At 33.4% G+C, this 17,886-nt stretch overlaps 3 protein-coding genes and 4 non-coding genes across 11 annotated transcripts; 5 read left to right on the forward strand and 2 right to left on the reverse strand.

Moving 5' to 3' along the window:
• Positions 1 to 28: 28 nt before the first annotated feature.
• On the reverse strand, positions 29 to 4,619 carry GDC1 (Ankyrin repeat family protein). Its single transcript, XM_028076706.2, has 2 exons — positions 4,271 to 4,619; positions 29 to 415 (listed from the first exon to the last, which is right to left on the reverse strand). Exons 1-2 carry the CDS (start codon positions 4,544 to 4,546, stop codon positions 161 to 163), a joined length of 531 nt encoding a protein of 176 aa, XP_027932507.1. The 5' UTR covers positions 4,547 to 4,619; the 3' UTR covers positions 29 to 160.
• Positions 664 to 823, forward strand: LOC114189286 (U1 spliceosomal RNA). Its single transcript, XR_003605594.1, has one exon. It is a non-coding gene; the product is annotated as a U1 spliceosomal RNA (small nuclear RNA).
• Positions 2,875 to 3,034, forward strand: LOC114189340 (U1 spliceosomal RNA). Its single transcript, XR_003605643.1, has one exon. It is a non-coding gene; the product is annotated as a U1 spliceosomal RNA (small nuclear RNA).
• A 1,163-nt stretch (positions 4,620 to 5,782) lies between the features above and the next one.
• Positions 5,783 to 5,941, forward strand: LOC114189347 (U1 spliceosomal RNA). The gene has a single exon (XR_003605650.2). It is a non-coding gene; the product is annotated as a U1 spliceosomal RNA (small nuclear RNA).
• A 487-nt stretch (positions 5,942 to 6,428) lies between these two features.
• Positions 6,429 to 8,247, forward strand: LOC114188469 (uncharacterized). Its single transcript, XM_028077041.2, has one exon. The coding sequence runs from the start codon at positions 6,480 to 6,482 to the stop codon at positions 8,109 to 8,111; it is 1,632 nt and encodes a 543-aa protein (XP_027932842.1). The 5' UTR covers positions 6,429 to 6,479; the 3' UTR covers positions 8,112 to 8,247.
• Positions 8,248 to 9,566: 1,319 nt separating this feature from the next.
• LOC114189333 (U1 spliceosomal RNA) lies at positions 9,567 to 9,727 on the forward strand. Its single transcript, XR_003605636.2, has one exon. It is a non-coding gene; the product is annotated as a U1 spliceosomal RNA (small nuclear RNA).
• Positions 9,728 to 11,901: 2,174 nt separating this feature from the next.
• Positions 11,902 to 14,605, reverse strand: LOC114187105 (uncharacterized). Of its 5 annotated transcripts, XM_085674411.1 has the most exons (4): positions 14,315 to 14,605; positions 14,002 to 14,122; positions 13,403 to 13,481; positions 11,902 to 13,186 (listed from the first exon to the last, which is right to left on the reverse strand). In XM_085674411.1, the coding sequence occupies exon 4, from the start codon at positions 13,121 to 13,123 to the stop codon at positions 12,644 to 12,646; it is 480 nt and encodes a 159-aa protein (XP_085530537.1). In that variant the 5' UTR covers positions 13,124 to 13,186; positions 13,403 to 13,481; positions 14,002 to 14,122; positions 14,315 to 14,605; the 3' UTR covers positions 11,902 to 12,643. The 5 variants fall into 5 exon arrangements, with proteins under 5 accessions (XP_085530537.1, XP_085530539.1, XP_085530535.1 ...); XM_085674413.1 differs by lacking the exon at positions 14,002 to 14,122; XM_085674409.1 differs by lacking the exon at positions 13,403 to 13,481 and having other exon boundaries at positions 14,315 to 14,602.
• Between the last annotated feature and the right edge of the window lie 3,281 nt (positions 14,606 to 17,886).

Consider the following 17,886-nt stretch of genomic DNA (forward strand, 5'->3'; position numbering starts at 1 on the left):
AACAATTTTAAAATTATGCATTATCATGGACATGAAGAACTTTTGGTTTTATGGGTATTCAAATTCATTCTCACGATCAATCCAAAGCATATAAACTAAAAGAGTTCAAAAGTTATCAAAATGTTAGCTAGCAACTATGTAGCTGGTGGAAACAAACAAATCATGCCCTCTGCACTGAAAAATTAAGAATGAATTCTTTAATTTCTTCGTTGGCTCGATCCAATGCCGTTCTACCCTCTCCATCTTTTACATCATATTTTGCTCCAGCTCTCAGGAGTTCTTCAATTTTTGGCTTGTCACCTTCTGATGCAGCTAATAGGAGAAGGATGTCCACAGGGTGGAGTTTAAGGTTTAGAAGAGCTTCCATTTTATCATAGGTTCCATCTACTGCAAGCATCCCCATGTAGTTGAAGTACTGTAAAATTTTATGAAATGATGTGCAGCAAAAGGTTATGATGCCATTGTAAACTTCATTTACTAAATTGCAGTTAGAGTGACTCCAAGAACAAATCCTGGTAATGCATAAGCATAATAGAAGCACCAGTTAACTCAGGACATTTATTCTATCATCCAAAACACTCTGCTCTTATCCCACATCGACAATGCTAGATATACTGACAGGAAGAAAAGACTACAAATATGAGATGTGTCACTCTGAAAAACATACTTACCTGGACAGGGTCAATGGATGATCAAGAAGGTCCATGGCCTAGAAAAGTGACATTCATTGCACTTTGAATGGGTGCTTTTCTAAGGTCTGTCCCAGTGACAGAGCCTATGTCATAATTTGTGGAAGTGGGGCCTGCGTTCGCGCGGCCCCTTCTTTTTCTATGTTAAATATTTTTATTTTCATGTTCTCCAATAATGTATATTATTAGTAATGTGAAAGAAATTAATCATGTTTGGAAATTCTATGCTTCACCACTCTTTCCCTCCTTCTTATAACCTGTGTTGTGCTTAGTAAATATTATTTAAGTTTATGCCTTTTAAATTTGATGACATTGTAAGAGATTTTGTTCTTCTGAGTTGATTGATTCAAGATTACATAACAAAAATGCATATAGGTACAAAATGGACTTCTATCTATTTTCTAGCAGATGGGCAAGATGAGTTGACTCTGTAAGGTATTTTAATAACAAATGGAGGATGAATCAATCACACAGCTTAAAATTGGGTAAAGATAAAGCAGATTTAAAAATCAATTCATCATAGCGATTCCGACCCAAATCAACTTTCCAACGTAATAGAAGAAATCTATAGTGACTCCAAGAACAAATCTTAGTAATGCATAAGCATAATAGTTAACAGTTGCAGAAGTTTAAAATTTCCAATCAACAAACATCATTCACATTCCTTAGTAGCTGTAAACTCCTAGTAGAGAAAAATAATAAAGGCAGATCTTTTCAACAGGATAAAAATGACTTAATGGTAACTTAATTAGGACAAAGAACAGACAAATTTGGTTCTATCTTCATTACTGCCTCTTTTATTCAATTACTTTTTTTAACTATCAGAGCCTGGTTTCAATCCAGGGACCTGTGGGTTATGGGCCCACCACGCTTCCTTTGCGCCACTCTGATTTTTGATATTTATATTTTATTATAAAATAAAGTTATAATTATTTATTGGCAATTAAGGTGCATGCTTAAAATAATACAGAAGTTGCACCCTCTAACTCCAGAGGAATGAAAAAAGCAGTATCAATCTTGCTGATATAGAGAAAATTGCAGCGCATTTACTCAAGAAAAACAGCCACTAAAAATCACCTGTTATTCCATTTTTGATATTAAAACTCTAAATGTCAAACTAAACACTCATATTATATGCAAAAAAGTAATTATGTTTGTGCTGTTGCATTTTCTTCTGTACTGAGTCTATATTGGTACTTGGCATGTACTAGTTGATCTGGTCAAGCTAAAAATCTTTTTAACCAGAATGGCAATGCCTTCTATCAATTCCAAGATATTTTACAGTCAAGAGCCCTGCCAAGTGATTTGAAAATACTGCTTTGTGCATTACTTTCAGAGACTAAAATATCTTCTCACTTCTTATTCAAGCTTCATCAATCTCTACCCTTTTACATTTCTATTTAGTTAATGCAAAATGGAGAAGTATTTAAACTTTGTTTGAAGTATTGGAGGGATCAGAGGCCAATCTTTACTTAGTAGTAACAATGTAATGAGATAGTCACATAGGTCTGTCATTATACACTATCTTTTAATCTAATGATAGAATTTAGGTAGAATGAGAGTTGCAGCACATGCAGTTTTTATGCTTCAAGAAAGTGTTTGGTTTGCTAAAATATGTTATATTTTCATTTGTGACAATATTTTTCTACCCAAATTTCCTAAGATTAGAAAATTATGCTTAGCTTTCATTTCTTGACTAGCTCCCTATCTTCACCACCTGTTGTCTACCACTTATTTATTGTGGATTCTCAGTCCTCAATTCTCGAAGATTTTAAAGACCTATTGAGTTATTTTATGTAAGTTTAAAAAGTGAAAATACCGTAATAATCAAACAAAAAAATATTTTGAACAGATATAATGATTTTATTATATTTTTGTGATAGTAGTTTGCAAGTATAAAATTTTGCAGAACGGAGCAACATGAGTGTTATTTTCCCAAAGAACTGAACTATAAAAGGGATATTTTAGTTTCATTATGAGAGTTTTTCCTTTGCAGTTTGCACGTTCAACTTCTTAGTCGAAGTGATATTAAAGCCTGACATATATTCAACGAAAAGAAGCTGCAGTAAACTCTGGACATTTACTCTAACATTCAAAGCAATCTGTTTCAATCCCACATCGACAATGCTAGATATAGTAACAGCAAGAATATACTACAAATATGAAATGTGTCAGTCTAAGAAAGATACTTACCTGGACAGGGTCAATGGATGATCAAGAAGGTCCATGGCTTAGAAAAGTGACATTCATTGCACTTTGAATGGGTGCTTTTCTAAGGTCTGTCCCAATGACAGAGCCTATGTCATAATTTGTGGAAGTGGGGCCTGCGTTCGCGCGGCCCCTTCTTTTTCTGTGTTAAATTTTTTTATTTTCATGTTCTCTAATAATGTATATCATAAGTAATGTGAAAGAAATTAATCATGTTTGGAAATTCTATGCTTCACCACTCTGTCCCTCCATCTTATAACCTGTGTTGTACTTAGAAGGGATGTTGGCCTAAAGTCTGTTCAGGTGGTACTAGCATATATTATTTAAGTTTATGCATTTTAAATTTGATGTCATGTAAGAGATTTTGTCCGTGTAAGTTGATTGATTCAAGATTTCTTAACAAAAATGCATATCGGTAAAGAATGGACTTCTATCTATTTTCTAGCAGATGGGCAAGATGAGTTGACTCTGTAAGGTATTTTAATAATAAATGGAGGATGAATCAATCACACAGCTTAAAATTGGGTAAAGATAAAGCAGATTTAAAAATCAATTCATCGCAATTCCAACCCAAATCAACTTTCCAACCTAATAGAAGAAATCTATAGTGACTCCAAGAACAAAACTCAGTAATGCATAAGCATAATATAGTTAACAGTTGCAGAAGTTTAAAATTTCCAATCAACAAACATCATTCACATTCCTTAGTAGCTGTAATCTCCTAGTAGAGAAAAATAACAAGATAAAAATTACTTAATTGTAACTTAAATAAGACAAAGAACAGACATATTTGGTTCTATCTTCATTACTGCCTCTTTTATTCAATTATGTTCCTGCCTACTTTCCCCTGTAAAAAACTGTTAAAAAGTTCCAATCTTATCCTAAAAATGAAAGCATGGAAGCAAGAACAGGATATGAACAATCTTATTAAACTACTAAGTATGAGAATAAGAACTCTCCTCCAAGGGTTTCTCCTTCCCAAGAAGATTCCTCTTTCCTCACAAACCTTTTCTAATTCTCTGAATGTGCCTTTATTTACCAAATCGATTCCCTCAATCTAACCCCTTTAAGAACATGAACTCACTTTTCTATTCTTCTAGCCACATGAAATTGGAAAATCCTAATGTTAAAGGAAAAATATCCCCACTTCTTAAAGCCACCCCCAAAACACATACCAGCAATACATAAGCACAATCTCTCATGTCAAATCTCACCAAGCTCAAATTTTTTCAAACAACTAACACGCACAATATTATCTTATCCCTTAATGTAATTTTCTAACACAAACAACAATGAACTTGTACAGCATTACCACGTGCACAAGCATGACACAATTGTGAGAACTACCAAATTTAAAAGCTTCAATCACCAACCTGCTCCACATCATCTCTGTCAAAGTCATCACGGCTTTGGCTGCCATAAATGCCAGCACCTTCGGCATCAACACCGTTCTTCCCGAACCTGAACCAGCACGTGGCTCTGGAGCCGTTGGAGGGGCCAATTCTAGAGGTGAGGCTGAGCCACCCAACACTTTTTTTTGTGCCCAGAAACCTTGAAGCCAAGTCTGAGGCAGAAACGTGAGGTGAAGGGAAGAAATTTTTGAGCTTGGAAGTGACGGGGTGGTGGGTGATGCATGAGATGGAAGCCATTGCTGTTGAGTTTTGAAACAGCAAGCTTGTGTGAAACTTTCACTTTATTTGTGTTGTGTGTTGCTATCCACACACGTGTCTCGTTGATGCTATCCACCAACTGTAAGCAGATTTTCTACTTACACCCTCTACTTTTCTCTCTTCACCCTACAACTATTAGTAACTAAAACTAAAACTGTTCATAGGAATAATCGATGAAAATTTATAAAATAAAAAAGAAAAAAAACTTTGAAATATCAGAGCCTGATTTCGATCCAGGGACCTGTGGATTATGGGCCCACCACGCTTCCGCTGCGCCACTCTGATTTCTTTATTTGTTATTTTATTACAAGATAAAGTTACGATTAGCTAATGGCAATTGAGGTGCATGCTTAAAATAATATACAAAAGTTGCACCCTACGGGCTAAATTCACCCTCTAACTCCCGAGGAATGAAAAAGCAGTATCAATTTTGCTGATATGGACAAAATTGCAGCACATTTACTCATGAAAAACAGCCACTAAAAAGTCACCTGTTAGTCCATTTTTGATATTAAAACTCTAAATTTCAAACTAAACAGCACTCATATTATATGCAGAAAGTAATTACTGTATTGAGTCTATATTGATACTTGGCGGCATGTACTGGCTGATGTGGTCAAGCTAAAAATCTTATGAATCAGAATGACAATGCCTTCTATCAATTCCAAGATGTTTTACCTTCATAAGCCCTGCCAAGTGATTTGAAAGACTAAAATATCTTCTCACTTCTTATTGAAGCTTCATTAATCTCTACCCTTTTACATTTCTATTTAGTTACTGCAAAATGGAGAAGTATTTAAACTTTGTCTGAAGTATTGGAGAGATCAGAGGCCAATCTTTACTTAGTAGTAACAATGTAATGAGATAGTCACATAGGTCTGTCATTAAACACTAACTTTTAATCAAATGATAGCATGCGAGAGTAGTTTGCAACTATAGAATTTTGCGGAACCAACTTTTAAACTTCACGTCTTTTGCCCAAAAGAACTGAACTCTAATAGGGATCTTTTAGTTTCATTATGAGAGTTTTTCTTTTGCAGTTTGGACGCTCAATTCCTTAGTTGGAGTGATATATCCAACGAACAGAGGCAGCAGTAAACTCTGAACATTTATTCTAACATTCAAAGTACTCTGATCCAATCCCACATCGAGAATGCTAGATATGATAACAAGGAAGAACAGACTACAAATATGAGATGTGTCACCCTAAGAAACATACTTACCTGGACAGGGTCTATGGACGATCAAAAAGGTCTATGGCCTAGAAAAGTAACATTCATTGCACTTTGAATCTGTGCTTTTCTAAGGTCTGTCCCTGTGAGACCCTATGTCATAATTTGTGGTAGTGGGGGCCTGTGTTCGCGCGGCCCCTTCTTATTATATGTCAAGATTTTTTGTTTTAGTTTTCTTAGATATTGCATATATCAAAGCTTATATTATTAGCGTAATAAACTTCACTTTAAAAACTTTAGTTCATTACTTGAGTGTAGACCACTGGCACATCAATTAGTTCTCTTCTCATGGTCTGCCAGAAATAGTTCTTTACTTCAAACAAAGAATATAGACTACTGGGAAAAGAAATGAATCATGTTTGGGGATTCTTTGCTTCTTATTGTCTATTGGAATAATTTTATGCCGAAGTCTCAAACCTCATTCCACCCTATCTCAAAAATCTCAATATTGCAGAAGTACTTTGTTTCTTTATCAGTTTTTTATGAAGTCATAGACGTGATATCTCAATCTTGCTGCAAAGCTCTATTGCTTCTTTAACTAATCTTTCATAGTCTGAAATTCTCAAGCCACTCTTTCCCTCCATCTTATAGCAAAAAATATAGTTTCTTTCTTCGGGATTTTTCTATAAAGTCACAAAATCTCCCAAAGTCTGTCCTTCAGTCTTACTACAGAAAAAGAAATGTCTATTCGGACAAATCCCATGAAAGCAGTGCCCACATTGTTGAAACGTTTGGTGAGTGTAGATAAACAAGCAAAATTGAAGGATTTGAAAATTGAGTTGACCAACATAAAGGATTTGTTTTCCAAGGTGAAGAAAAATGAACAAGAACTACTTGACAAGTTAACAAAGGTAGATGGCTATCTTCGCAACAACAACATACCTAAGTTGATGGAAGACGAGAAAAAGATTTGCCAGGAAATAAAGGAATCAACTGAAAGGTTGCTGCCAGCCTATCAAATCCAACAACTTGAAAAAGAAAATATAGAAGCTACTGAATCACCAGGAAAAACAAAGCTGGATCAAATAGAAGAAGTGGATGCATCACCCGAGGAGTTGAAACTGATCGAGAAAAATTATGACAGCCTTGATGATCATGAAATGAGATTCTTGAAGTCTCTGTTACATTTACCAGAGAATTCTGTTATGAAGAGAAGGAATATAATCCTTTGGTGGGTTGGAGTTGGTTTAGGTGAAACGAAAGCACCAAAGGAAAATGGTGAGTATGTGTTTGGAAAGTTTATGGATCTTAACCTAATTGTACCACATAAGTATGACTTTGTGAATAAATTATTTAAAGTTAATCCTTTGGTCTATGGTATTCATGAATTAAGGAAGAAAGCAAATGATGAAGAGAAGAAGCCTTTTGGAACTTATTCAGAAATGGTTACCTCATCTCATCAGAGTCATACTCTGCCTGCATGTTTAGCACTTAACAAACGAAAAGTTGAACTTACTGATGCGTTTGGTTCTAAATCTAACGATTTCACAGGTATTTTTAATACTGGTGCAAGTTATCTTATATTTGGATCCCAAAGGATGGCCAAAATGAAGCATTTGCAGGTGCTTCAACTTGGTCGTTGGCTGCACGCTTCACCAGAACATCATATTGAAGTGAACAGCGAAGAATTCTTGAAGGAGCTAAGGGATCAAGAGGCTTTGAGATATCTTAGCCTTCGTGGAATATCTAGAATATCTCAGCTGCCAGACTCCATTTTTCAACTTCAGAGCCTAGAGACTCTTGATCTCAAGGCCTGTCATAACCTAGAAACATTACCAGGTGATATTGCATCATTGAGAAACCTCAAACATTTGAATCTGTCTCAATGCTACTTGTTGGATAGAATGCCAAAGGGGATTGACAAGCTGACTAAGCTTGAAGTACTAAAGGGATTTGTGATTGGTAGTTCTGACAAGACTCCTTGCAAAATATCAGATCTTGCACATTTGCCAAAACTAAAGCAGCTCAGCATGCATATAGGAAGTGGGGCTCTGATCCCAGATATAGGGTTTGAAAGATTGGGAGAGTTTTCAGAGCTTGAGAAACTAAAAATATCATGGGGTGTGTTTGACATAAGGTACTCTAACATTCAGGTTAATTTGCCTCCAAATTTGAAAAAGTTGCATCTTGAAGGCTTTCCAGGACAAGACATTCCAGAATGGTTGAAACCTGAAAAGATAATCTCAAGTTTGTGTGAGCTATATATTACGGGAGGAAAACTCCAAAGTGTGGATATCCAAGGATATGCTCATGTGTCTTGCTCATTGAAGATCATACGTCTCAAGTACTTACAACATTTAAATATTAACTGAACCAACACATTTGCTGGATCTGTTACCTGTTGTGGTACTGAGAAATGAAATATGCTCTAAATCATCATGAATTTGAATAGAGAGCATTCTGAGTGAAGAAAGGTTAAAGTATGTGTCTATGTCGTACTGCTGCTATTTACAGAATTTAATAAACATGTTCTAAATTTTCTATTGTGCCTAGCTATGTTTTTCAGGTAAGAATAAAGATAAGCTGAAAAAAACAGAGAAACATGCCTTATATGACAATATCTATACCTGGTGTATATATTTACCTACCTCACATACCCTCAACTTATGTAATTGATATTGAAAGAACAGTGTTGATAAGTTCATAACTGATACATGAACACAACCATTTTGAAAAATCTATCATCAACACCTATACTTCGCGAGATTGCTTAATCGAAATTTCTTTGGCCATTTCTCAGTAACTTTGCTTTGCTTAATAGAGCATGCATTATGAGATTCTTAGGTGGTACTGAATCTTAGGTGATATATGATTCAATTCATTTTAACCAAATCTACGGTAAACTTCCCAAAAAATGCAACAATATATTCATACACTGAACGCGCTGTGTGTTACTATAATATCTTCTTTCACTGTCCACTGCAATTGCAATGCATACTTCTTCCACATTTAACTTCCCCTTATGAGTCCAGGGATTCATTAGGTCAAGATTTCCTTCTAAATGACATGGAACACAAGTAACCAACCTCAGTTCTTAGAAAAGGCCAACATAACAAAACTAAAGATAAAAACTGTTGTGTTTGGAAATAAGAAAAATATTCTTCTAACATAGAATATAACTAAGTTGTCCTTCAATTTAATGAACTACGACTGCAATACTGATGTAAAATTACACAGCCCCATTACACATCTCCCAACCAAATAATGATGTAATACTTTTTCACTCTACTGTATAACCTTTTATGTTTTTTAGCGAATGCATATTGGGAGGATGTTTAAAGAGTGAAACTACTAACCACGATTTTTTATTTCTTTTATAGATTCAATGAAATTGACACAAAATAGAAAGAAGAGGTAGTAAGAGAGAGAGATAATGATCTTGGAATAATTTTGTGATGACAGTTTGCAGCAACCAATTCAGAAAGAAGCAGGTCTAGTTCGAGGTCTTATTATGAGAGAACTCAAGTAGTACAGGATTGTCATGTTTTTTTGGACACTCAAACCCATAACTGGTGTGAAATTAAAGCTGCAATCATGATGATTCTACTTGCAGTATATTAATGAAACACTGGTTCTTGAAGGCAAATTCGTCCTACTTTGAACATAGTTTACCTGAATCCTTTTTCTTAATTTAAAACAAGCACTCGATGGATCTGAAACCATTCCATGTCAGGATTTAAATACTCTACCAAATCCCATATTGAAAATATTACTTACAGTGGCATTGAAAATAGACTACAAAAGTAAGATATGTCACACTTAGAAATATACTTACCTGGATGGGGTCTATGGATGATCAACAAGGTCCATGGCCTAGGGAAATAACTTTCATTGCACCTAGAAAGGGTATTTCTCTAAGGTCTGCCCATGTGACAGAGCCTTTGTCATAATTTATGGTAGTAGGGGCCTGCGTTCGCGCAGCCCCTTTCATTGAGTTTCTGAAATTTTGTTTGCTGATCAGTTTAGAGGTTTCTGTTTTAGTTTCTCTGTTATTATAGTACTCTGTTTTAGTTTCTCTGTTATTATAGTACTCTGTTTTAGTTTCTCAATCAAGCATGCACTCTCTCTTTTGCATACACAAAAACTCTTAATTTGATCTGTCATAAGTTGTCAGAATTGTTCTTAATTTATTCTTTTATGATTAGATTTATCTCAGTAGTGTAATTCTGACTTGAAGTATTGTTCTTGATTTATCTCACTATACTGTTGGTAATTTTTAACAAACTTTCTTTATTGCCAATGTGTTCTCATAGAAGAAAAGGAAAAGAAACTGGTGAGGCTATCTATGGCTCATACATTGATGTCTAACTAAATGTTATAAAGAAACAATCTAACACATTAATTGATCACTATTAAGTCAATGAATAATACAATGCTTTATCAATTAACTTATTTTAGTGTTGCCCTTAACTTTAATGTCAATGAGTATCTCTATCTGGATCTTTGGTGGTATCCACTCAATATTAAGTTGTATGACATACACAAATCTTAAAATTTATGTTTGGTAGTATTAAAAAATCATTCTGAGAAACCGTGCATTAAATTCCTTAAAAAACAATATAAAATATTATCAGACACTTATCCTACTCCAAGATGTCTCAAGATCACATCTTATTATAATAGCTCATTTCTTTAAGATGACACTATCCACTCTACTTTCAAAGTATGCAAACTCTATGACAATAATATTTCTTCCATATTTAGCTTCACCTTAGCAGTGCATGGTTTCGTTACGTCAAAGTATTCCCCTAAAGTAAAAAAGACCCTCTTAACAAGAGAAAATATAAAATCAATACCATGTTTTGAAATATGAAAAATTCAGATGAATCTGGTTTAACTCTCAAAATAAAATGATAAATGTTCACTCAATTACTCATCCTTGAACTTTAGAAAACTAGGATTGATATGTATATCATAAACTAACTGTAAGAATGAAAGAAACCATGGGCTTTTAGATGAACCCTAGGAGCTAAAAAACTTGCTGAAGATCACTAGGCCTTAACTATTTGGAAGTAAGTTTTATCAAAAGAAAACTTGACGTGGGGTTAAAAAGATAGCAATGTGAAGTGGACAGTGGACAGTGAACAGTGAGTTTTAAATGATGCTAATGCCATAAAAACGTAATCACATGTGAAGTGTCTTCTACGTATCTGTCACACTCACATGCAAAACAGAATCAGAAATGTTTTTCACTTCATAAGAAAACATTGACAAATGATTGATAATAACAGGGGAATTGTCCTTATGGCTGCTTTACATTACCTTACCATGGTTAAAAACTAATCTAATCACTCACAAAATTGGTTATCTTAGGCAACTAGGATCACTAACTTGTACCAAGTTGATCTATCTATTCCTTTGCATGACAATGACATAATTTCTCCTTCGAAGTAGAAGCTTATGAGCAGTGATACTCTTAAAATGCACAGAATAAATGGTAAGAAATCGGTCCCCTTAGTGAATGAAAGTGTTACACAGCTTTGATGAGAACCTTTGTTTTCTATCTTGTGAAAGGAATATATGTCCAAAAAGTCCACATACAAATTAATGGAGCACCCCGTGAGTGACTCCACTACAAACAAATGCAGCAGAAAGGGTCCACAAAAAGTGACACATTGCATTAGTTCCTCAAACTTGCAGAGTATTTTTTTGGGTAGTGTAAAGTGGGGGTGACAATAAAATCATATAGAAAATATATAAAACCAAAAAAATGGTTTTCACAATGTAGAAAACAACTAAAATGTATCAAAACCAGATATGTCAAACATGGTGATATAATACAGTTGGAAAATTTAGTGTAAGAAAAAGATATGAAACCCTCAACACGGTTTTCCTACTTACAAATCTTCTACCTTCTCTCCATCTTACCAAATATTTTAATTATAAACAGTGAAATTAGGAAACTGTAAATCCTAGTATGAGGATAACTAAAGCATTGTATTTGAGCATACAATGTTAAATGTCTCTCCTACTCCTCTTCACATCTCAAAAGAAAACCAGATTATATGATGGATGGAATAAACCAAAACAATATCATCCACACTTAACCACTACCTGAAAAGCACTCAAATGGAAAGTTATTTACAATGGCTTGCTCAAAAGTCAAAGAAAGTGATGGTCCAATTTCTTCTGTCACATGAATTAATCTGTTCCAAATTACACTGACCATAGTCTCAAATAATGAGCTTGTTATTGGGATGTTGCTAGACATAATTAAACATAAAGTTACAAGGATAATACTTTTTCCTGCACACACATGAATGGAATGACAATGTCATGTCAACAACTAATTCTACAACCATAAACATAATACATGGCATGCACTTCATATAAATAGTACATGGTGGAGTGGAGAGCTTCTGTGAAACTAAAGAAAATGCCTCAGCTTGTGGAAAAGTTCATCAAACATACAACAAACCACTCCTCTTCAATCCCATTTTTTCTTTCTCCTTGACACCAACAACATAAAGCATACAGACACCCACCATCCTTGCCAGAAGCAACACATAAAAGAAATGGCTGAATTTCCACCTGTAGAAATAGGCACCAGAGGCACAGTTGGGTCCCTTCTAATGCAAGAAATTGAGTACTTTAGCCGGCTTGAACTAAACTCCAATGGCTGGTCACAGAACAACAAATCTCAAACCATCAACATGGGTTCCTCAGTTAGCACTGATTCCAGACCCTCAACTGTATCCAGAGTAGAAACAAGAAAGAAAAAGCGAGGAAGTAGCAAGCTCTTGCCAAGCATGTGTTCTATGGTCGATGTAATAGACAACAGTAAGCCAAATGTAATTTCTGCTTTCAGCTACAAGAACCTGAAGTCTGACATACAGTTCCAGTTTTAGGTAATGCTCTCAGAGAGCTTTGAGAAACCCAACTTCTTGAGAGAATTTGTGATAGGTGTAGCCCAAGCTTTATCTGCATAACCACACTTGATGTCTACAACCTCCACAAATTTAGATTTTTTCTTCTTATCCTTTTTCTTCATAACTGGACTTGCTTCCAATGGAAGGGTGTGGGAACCAAGCATGGGTATTTGATGGGTATGTTTGCCATTATGTTTTGTTTTAGGGCCAATCCCTGAGCTTATCTGGTTTGTAACATTACTACTACTACTACTACTAGCTTCAAATGATTTTCTTGGTTGTGGTCGTTTCGGCGTAGCACTACCACTTGAAACTGAAATTCGAGGTTTACTTGTTGAAGATAGATCCTGCTGTGGAACACCAGACATCTGATCCAATTCCTTTGTCATCAATAAGCTGATTGTTCCAGTGGTTCCTACTGTAATGGATCCTTCTTCACCCTTAGTGCCTTCCATGCTTCTTTTAGCTACAAACAAACTCCCAAATGCTCAAAGCTCTGATGGATATAGCCAGAGAATCTGTTATACATGTAAATGATGCATTCAGATCAACAACTCCTAGTCTTTCATTTACCAGTTCACAATTGAAAGATAAATGTTTCCATCAGAATCAACAATACATGCAAATAGCATATGAAAATCATAATTAGCAGGTAGCTTAGATTACCATTTAGCAATTCACAGTTGAAAGTAAATGGAATGATGAATAAACAAGTGGTAAACATCATATCTTACAGCAAGCAAGGGTTGCAAATGTTATAATGTGTCACCAAGTTCACACCAGCAAAGCATCATCGCATCAAGCACTGCATGGCTGCTTGAGATGCAAATCACAAAACAAAAAAATCGATTTTCCATAAACAGCAGAACTGAGTAGGGCAAGCAAATAAAGAATGCTTTGTTGGGAGAAACAAACACAAATTAGAATGCACACTGTCATGATATACATCATGTGGCCTCTCCCAACCACAAGACACCTACCACACATCATAAATTTAAAATATCAGCTTGAGAATGCCAACTACACTACTCTTCATGCATTTATGACTATGGGCCTGTTTAAGTAAGATCTCTATAACCACTTACAGAAGAGGAAAATAAAAAGAACAAAAAGAAATAAGTTTCGGTAGTTCAAACTATCTTATGCATAAGTTAATTAAAAGAGAAGCTAATATGAAAGAGCTACTATAAATTAATTTCACTTTTCCTACTTATTTTCATTTTCGAGAAATGTTTACTGAAAAGTTCATCCACACAAGCTTCACGGAATAAAGGAAACAAAAATAATGAATAATTTTGAATAGGAAAAAGGATGAAAACGTAAAGAAACAAACCTAAGAGGACCACCAATCAAGAATAGCTACGATGATGCAGAATCAAATCTGCTAAAACCACACAACCCTTAAGGGGCTACATTAGCAGAATCCAGAGAAGGGTAGCAAGTTCACCAAAAGACTTCCAGAAACACAAACAAACCCATTAAATTCCACAATGTTAAAGAGTATACACGAAGAAAATATTATAAAAAAAATGTAACATTACTTGAATTTAATCACATTGTTAGCTTGAGCATAGCTAACCCATACATTATAGATCCAAATCACATAGGTAAGCTCAAAAGGAGTGGAAACAAGGTTGGTTATCTACCTTACTCAGAAGCATTACAGTGCAGACTGAAACACGGCTCCTCAAGTTTCAAATTTGAAAATTTGAAACTGAACCAGCTAAGATTTTCTCACGTAAAAAGGAAGGAGGAAAGTAAAAGCTAATCTTTTTGCAGATTAGAATATGAGGGAATGAAACTTTGGTTTATAGGGAAAATTAGGACAAAATGGTTTACAGCCAAAATGGTTATTTTTTTCCCCAATGGAAAACATCGAAAGAGACAAAATCATATCTAAATCCAACTTTAAGACAAACTTTTTTGTGTCTCTACATTGGAGTTTGTCGGATCCACTGTTGTTGGTTTGAAGATAATCGGTGTAGGCGCCGCGGGGTTATTTTTCAATACAAATGTTCATATTCTAACTATTTTGATATGATTTTTCTACATACATATGAACCTTTTGCTCTGCTAATATTATTAGTTGGTATCACACTAATCACATAACAAAACAGTTAGCTACTTACTTCAGGTCCACTCTCAAATACATATTAAAAGATTATAATATTATTCATTAAATAACACATTCAAGATTTCATTTAACATCATTTTCAAGTGTTTTTAAAGCAAACCTCCGTCCTTTCTTGCAATAAGACAAGAAAAGGAGAAACGTGTTATACAAAGAAATGAGAAATACTCACAAAAACGCAAATCTCTGATACAAGCTTATGAGTAAATCTATAATTATTTCCTGTAGTGAGTATATGACTGGTATGTTATTCGACCTTTTTATTTATATTCAATGTAGAACTCAATCCCTATTGAATTTCTAACAACTATACTTGGATAGGTAATACTAATTTGATAAAATCCCGGTCCCCTTATACTTTTTTATTTAATTAAATTCCAACTTTATTAAAACAATCTAATTAAGTCATTGTTTTTGTATTCAAATTAATTTTTATATTTGAAATTTTTAAACTTACTTAAATCCCATTTTCTTATAAAATGAAACAATGGTGTACCTCCTCAAAATAAAACTAAATTAGTAATTAAGTTTAATTACGATTTATATATACATTTTAAAATAATTTTTAAAATTTATATATCAAATTATTCCACCTAAATATTGAAATTAATTTTATTTTTTACATTTTTAATTTCAATAAAAAAATCTTATTTTAAACAAAAGGAAAACACAGTTTTTTAAATTATTTCAAATACAGTATTTTAAACAAAGGAAAATACAATTTTTTAAACTTCTTCAAATATTAAAGTTTAAATACTTTTGCTTATTTCACTTTTCGAATGATCACTGCAATTCCAAAGTATTGTTTGCTTTATAACATGAAATTTCATCACGGTTTTATCCTTAAAAAACACCTTGATAGATGGAAGAAGAAAGGATTATTTAAACTACCTTAGGCCTCAACTTCTAAGCGATGTGGGACTATTGAGTGCGATGGGATCATAAGCCATGTTTCTTTACTCTTTGAGTTAAAAAACAATTGTGTTTCTAAAAAAGAATACATATTCATACGTACTTTTCCGATCATCAACATCTTCACACCAGTCGTTGTCTAAGAAGCGAATTGGTCAATAATTATTCGTCCTAGTATACATTAGGCCAAGTGACATTATTCCTTCACATATCTTACAATTATCTTTAATGCCTTCCAATGAGTATATCTCAGCTCCTCCATATACCAACTTGTTATTCCAACACTTAGCTTTAAATTTGGTCTTGTATTTGTAAGATATCTAAGACTTCTAATCAGACTCCGGTATTTTCCTGCATCAACTCGGTCTCCATCTACATACTTAGAAAGTTTTGTACTAGGTTCCATAAGGGTGGAAACCAGGCTGCAAATTGTCATCTTAAACTTCATCAAAACCTCCTTAGCATAATTTTCCTGAGATACAAAGATGTCTTCCTCTCCTTGAACAATTTCCAAACCAAGGAAATATTTAACAAGATCCAAGTCAGACATTTCAAACTCCTTTTTCATCACTTCTTTAAACCCTTCAATGAACCGGGCATTATTTCCCATGAAGATAAGGTTAACAACATAGAGGACAACAAACATCACATCTCTTCCGAACTTTGGCATACATATGGTACAAAATTATCAAGAAGAGTTATCCTGTGATTTTACTATATGTCATGCATCATTGGTAATATTTAAATTTTGATTTAATTAATACCTGTTTTATATTATTATTTGAAAAGTTACCAATTATCATTATTTTTTATGTTAGGTATATGGTAAAAAAAGTGTTTGTAATGAAGAAACAAATAATCAACATCAAACACCACATTAGAAGAATGTTATTTAATTTTTTATTATGTCTATTTTTTCTTATTTAAAACAAATAAAATTGTAATGACTTATTAATCTTAATTTTTTACGCTTTGCCATTTACATTGTTTGATATTTGTCCTTTCTTCCTTTTATAAATGTTATACACAAATTATAAATACAAAAAATCTAAAATTCTTGTCTTTTATATTTAAAGTTGATTGTTGACATGATGGAAATTTAAACAGTTAACACTAACAGGATTTCAAACTGTTGGCAGAACTAAGATTTCAAATATCAGTATACTCTTACGAGATTGCTAAAAATATCAGGTAATTTGTTAACTAGGTTAATTCTTCTTCTAAGAGAATAAAAAATCGCAGAAATAAAAAAGAATTCGTAATGATGTTTTCTTTTTAATTCCAAATTTGTTCATCGGTGCCAAAAACGAATTCAATCGAATTCACATTAAAGAGAAATTGGTTTGTCTCCATTGTTCTAGCTATTTTTTTTCCTCTAAATAGATAATTAGTTTCTGATTTAATAAAGATGAAACATACATTATAGTTGAAAACAAAGCTAAAAGTGCAAAAGAAAAATAAAAGAAAGACGTTCTAGAATAACTAAAGTAAATAAAAAATATGTTTTTGATCAACTATTTAAGAATTTATAACAAGAGTGTATTTTTCCAAATAGTGTAATTTAAACTTATCAACCTTACAAAATGGCTAACATAAACTCAAAAGATTCTTTCAACATTTTCAAAAAGCCTGATTCAAAAAATAACATTTTCAACATGTTACATTTTTTTTTTCAAACAGTGAAGATGCTACAAGAAAGTATGAAATTGCGGGAAGAAATAATCCTAAAATCGATTAAGCTTAATTGAGTTGAGTTAAATCTTGTCTTTCAGTTTTTCAATCCAATTAGAACCTACCTTATATATTTAGCCGAGTCTCTATTTTTTTTTTTAATTCAATGTCCTTATGTTAAATTATCATTAAGGTACATTTCAAGATATGAGTATGATGCTTATCAAAATCTATATTATCTTCTATCTTAAAACCCCTCACTCTACTTTTAATATATAACACTTTCAAATTATAAATTCAGATTTTAAACACGCCAAATCTTTTAAGTGACGTATGAAAAAGATCACATTGATTTTTTTTTTAATAAGAAAAAACTCAATTGAGTAAAAACAAAAATAAATCAAAAATTTAATTATAAAGATTAAATTACTAATTAAACCCTGAATTATTTAGACATCATCATATGATCCATTCTACCAAATTAAACTTTTATATTTTTAGTTT

The sequence above is a fragment of the Vigna unguiculata genome, chromosome 6, assembly GCF_037176805.1.
Source record: "Vigna unguiculata cultivar grain cowpea cultivar isolate G323 ecotype 2 chromosome 6, ASM3717680v1, whole genome shotgun sequence".
In the NCBI taxonomy this organism is placed as follows: Eukaryota; Viridiplantae; Streptophyta; class Magnoliopsida; order Fabales; family Fabaceae; genus Vigna; species Vigna unguiculata.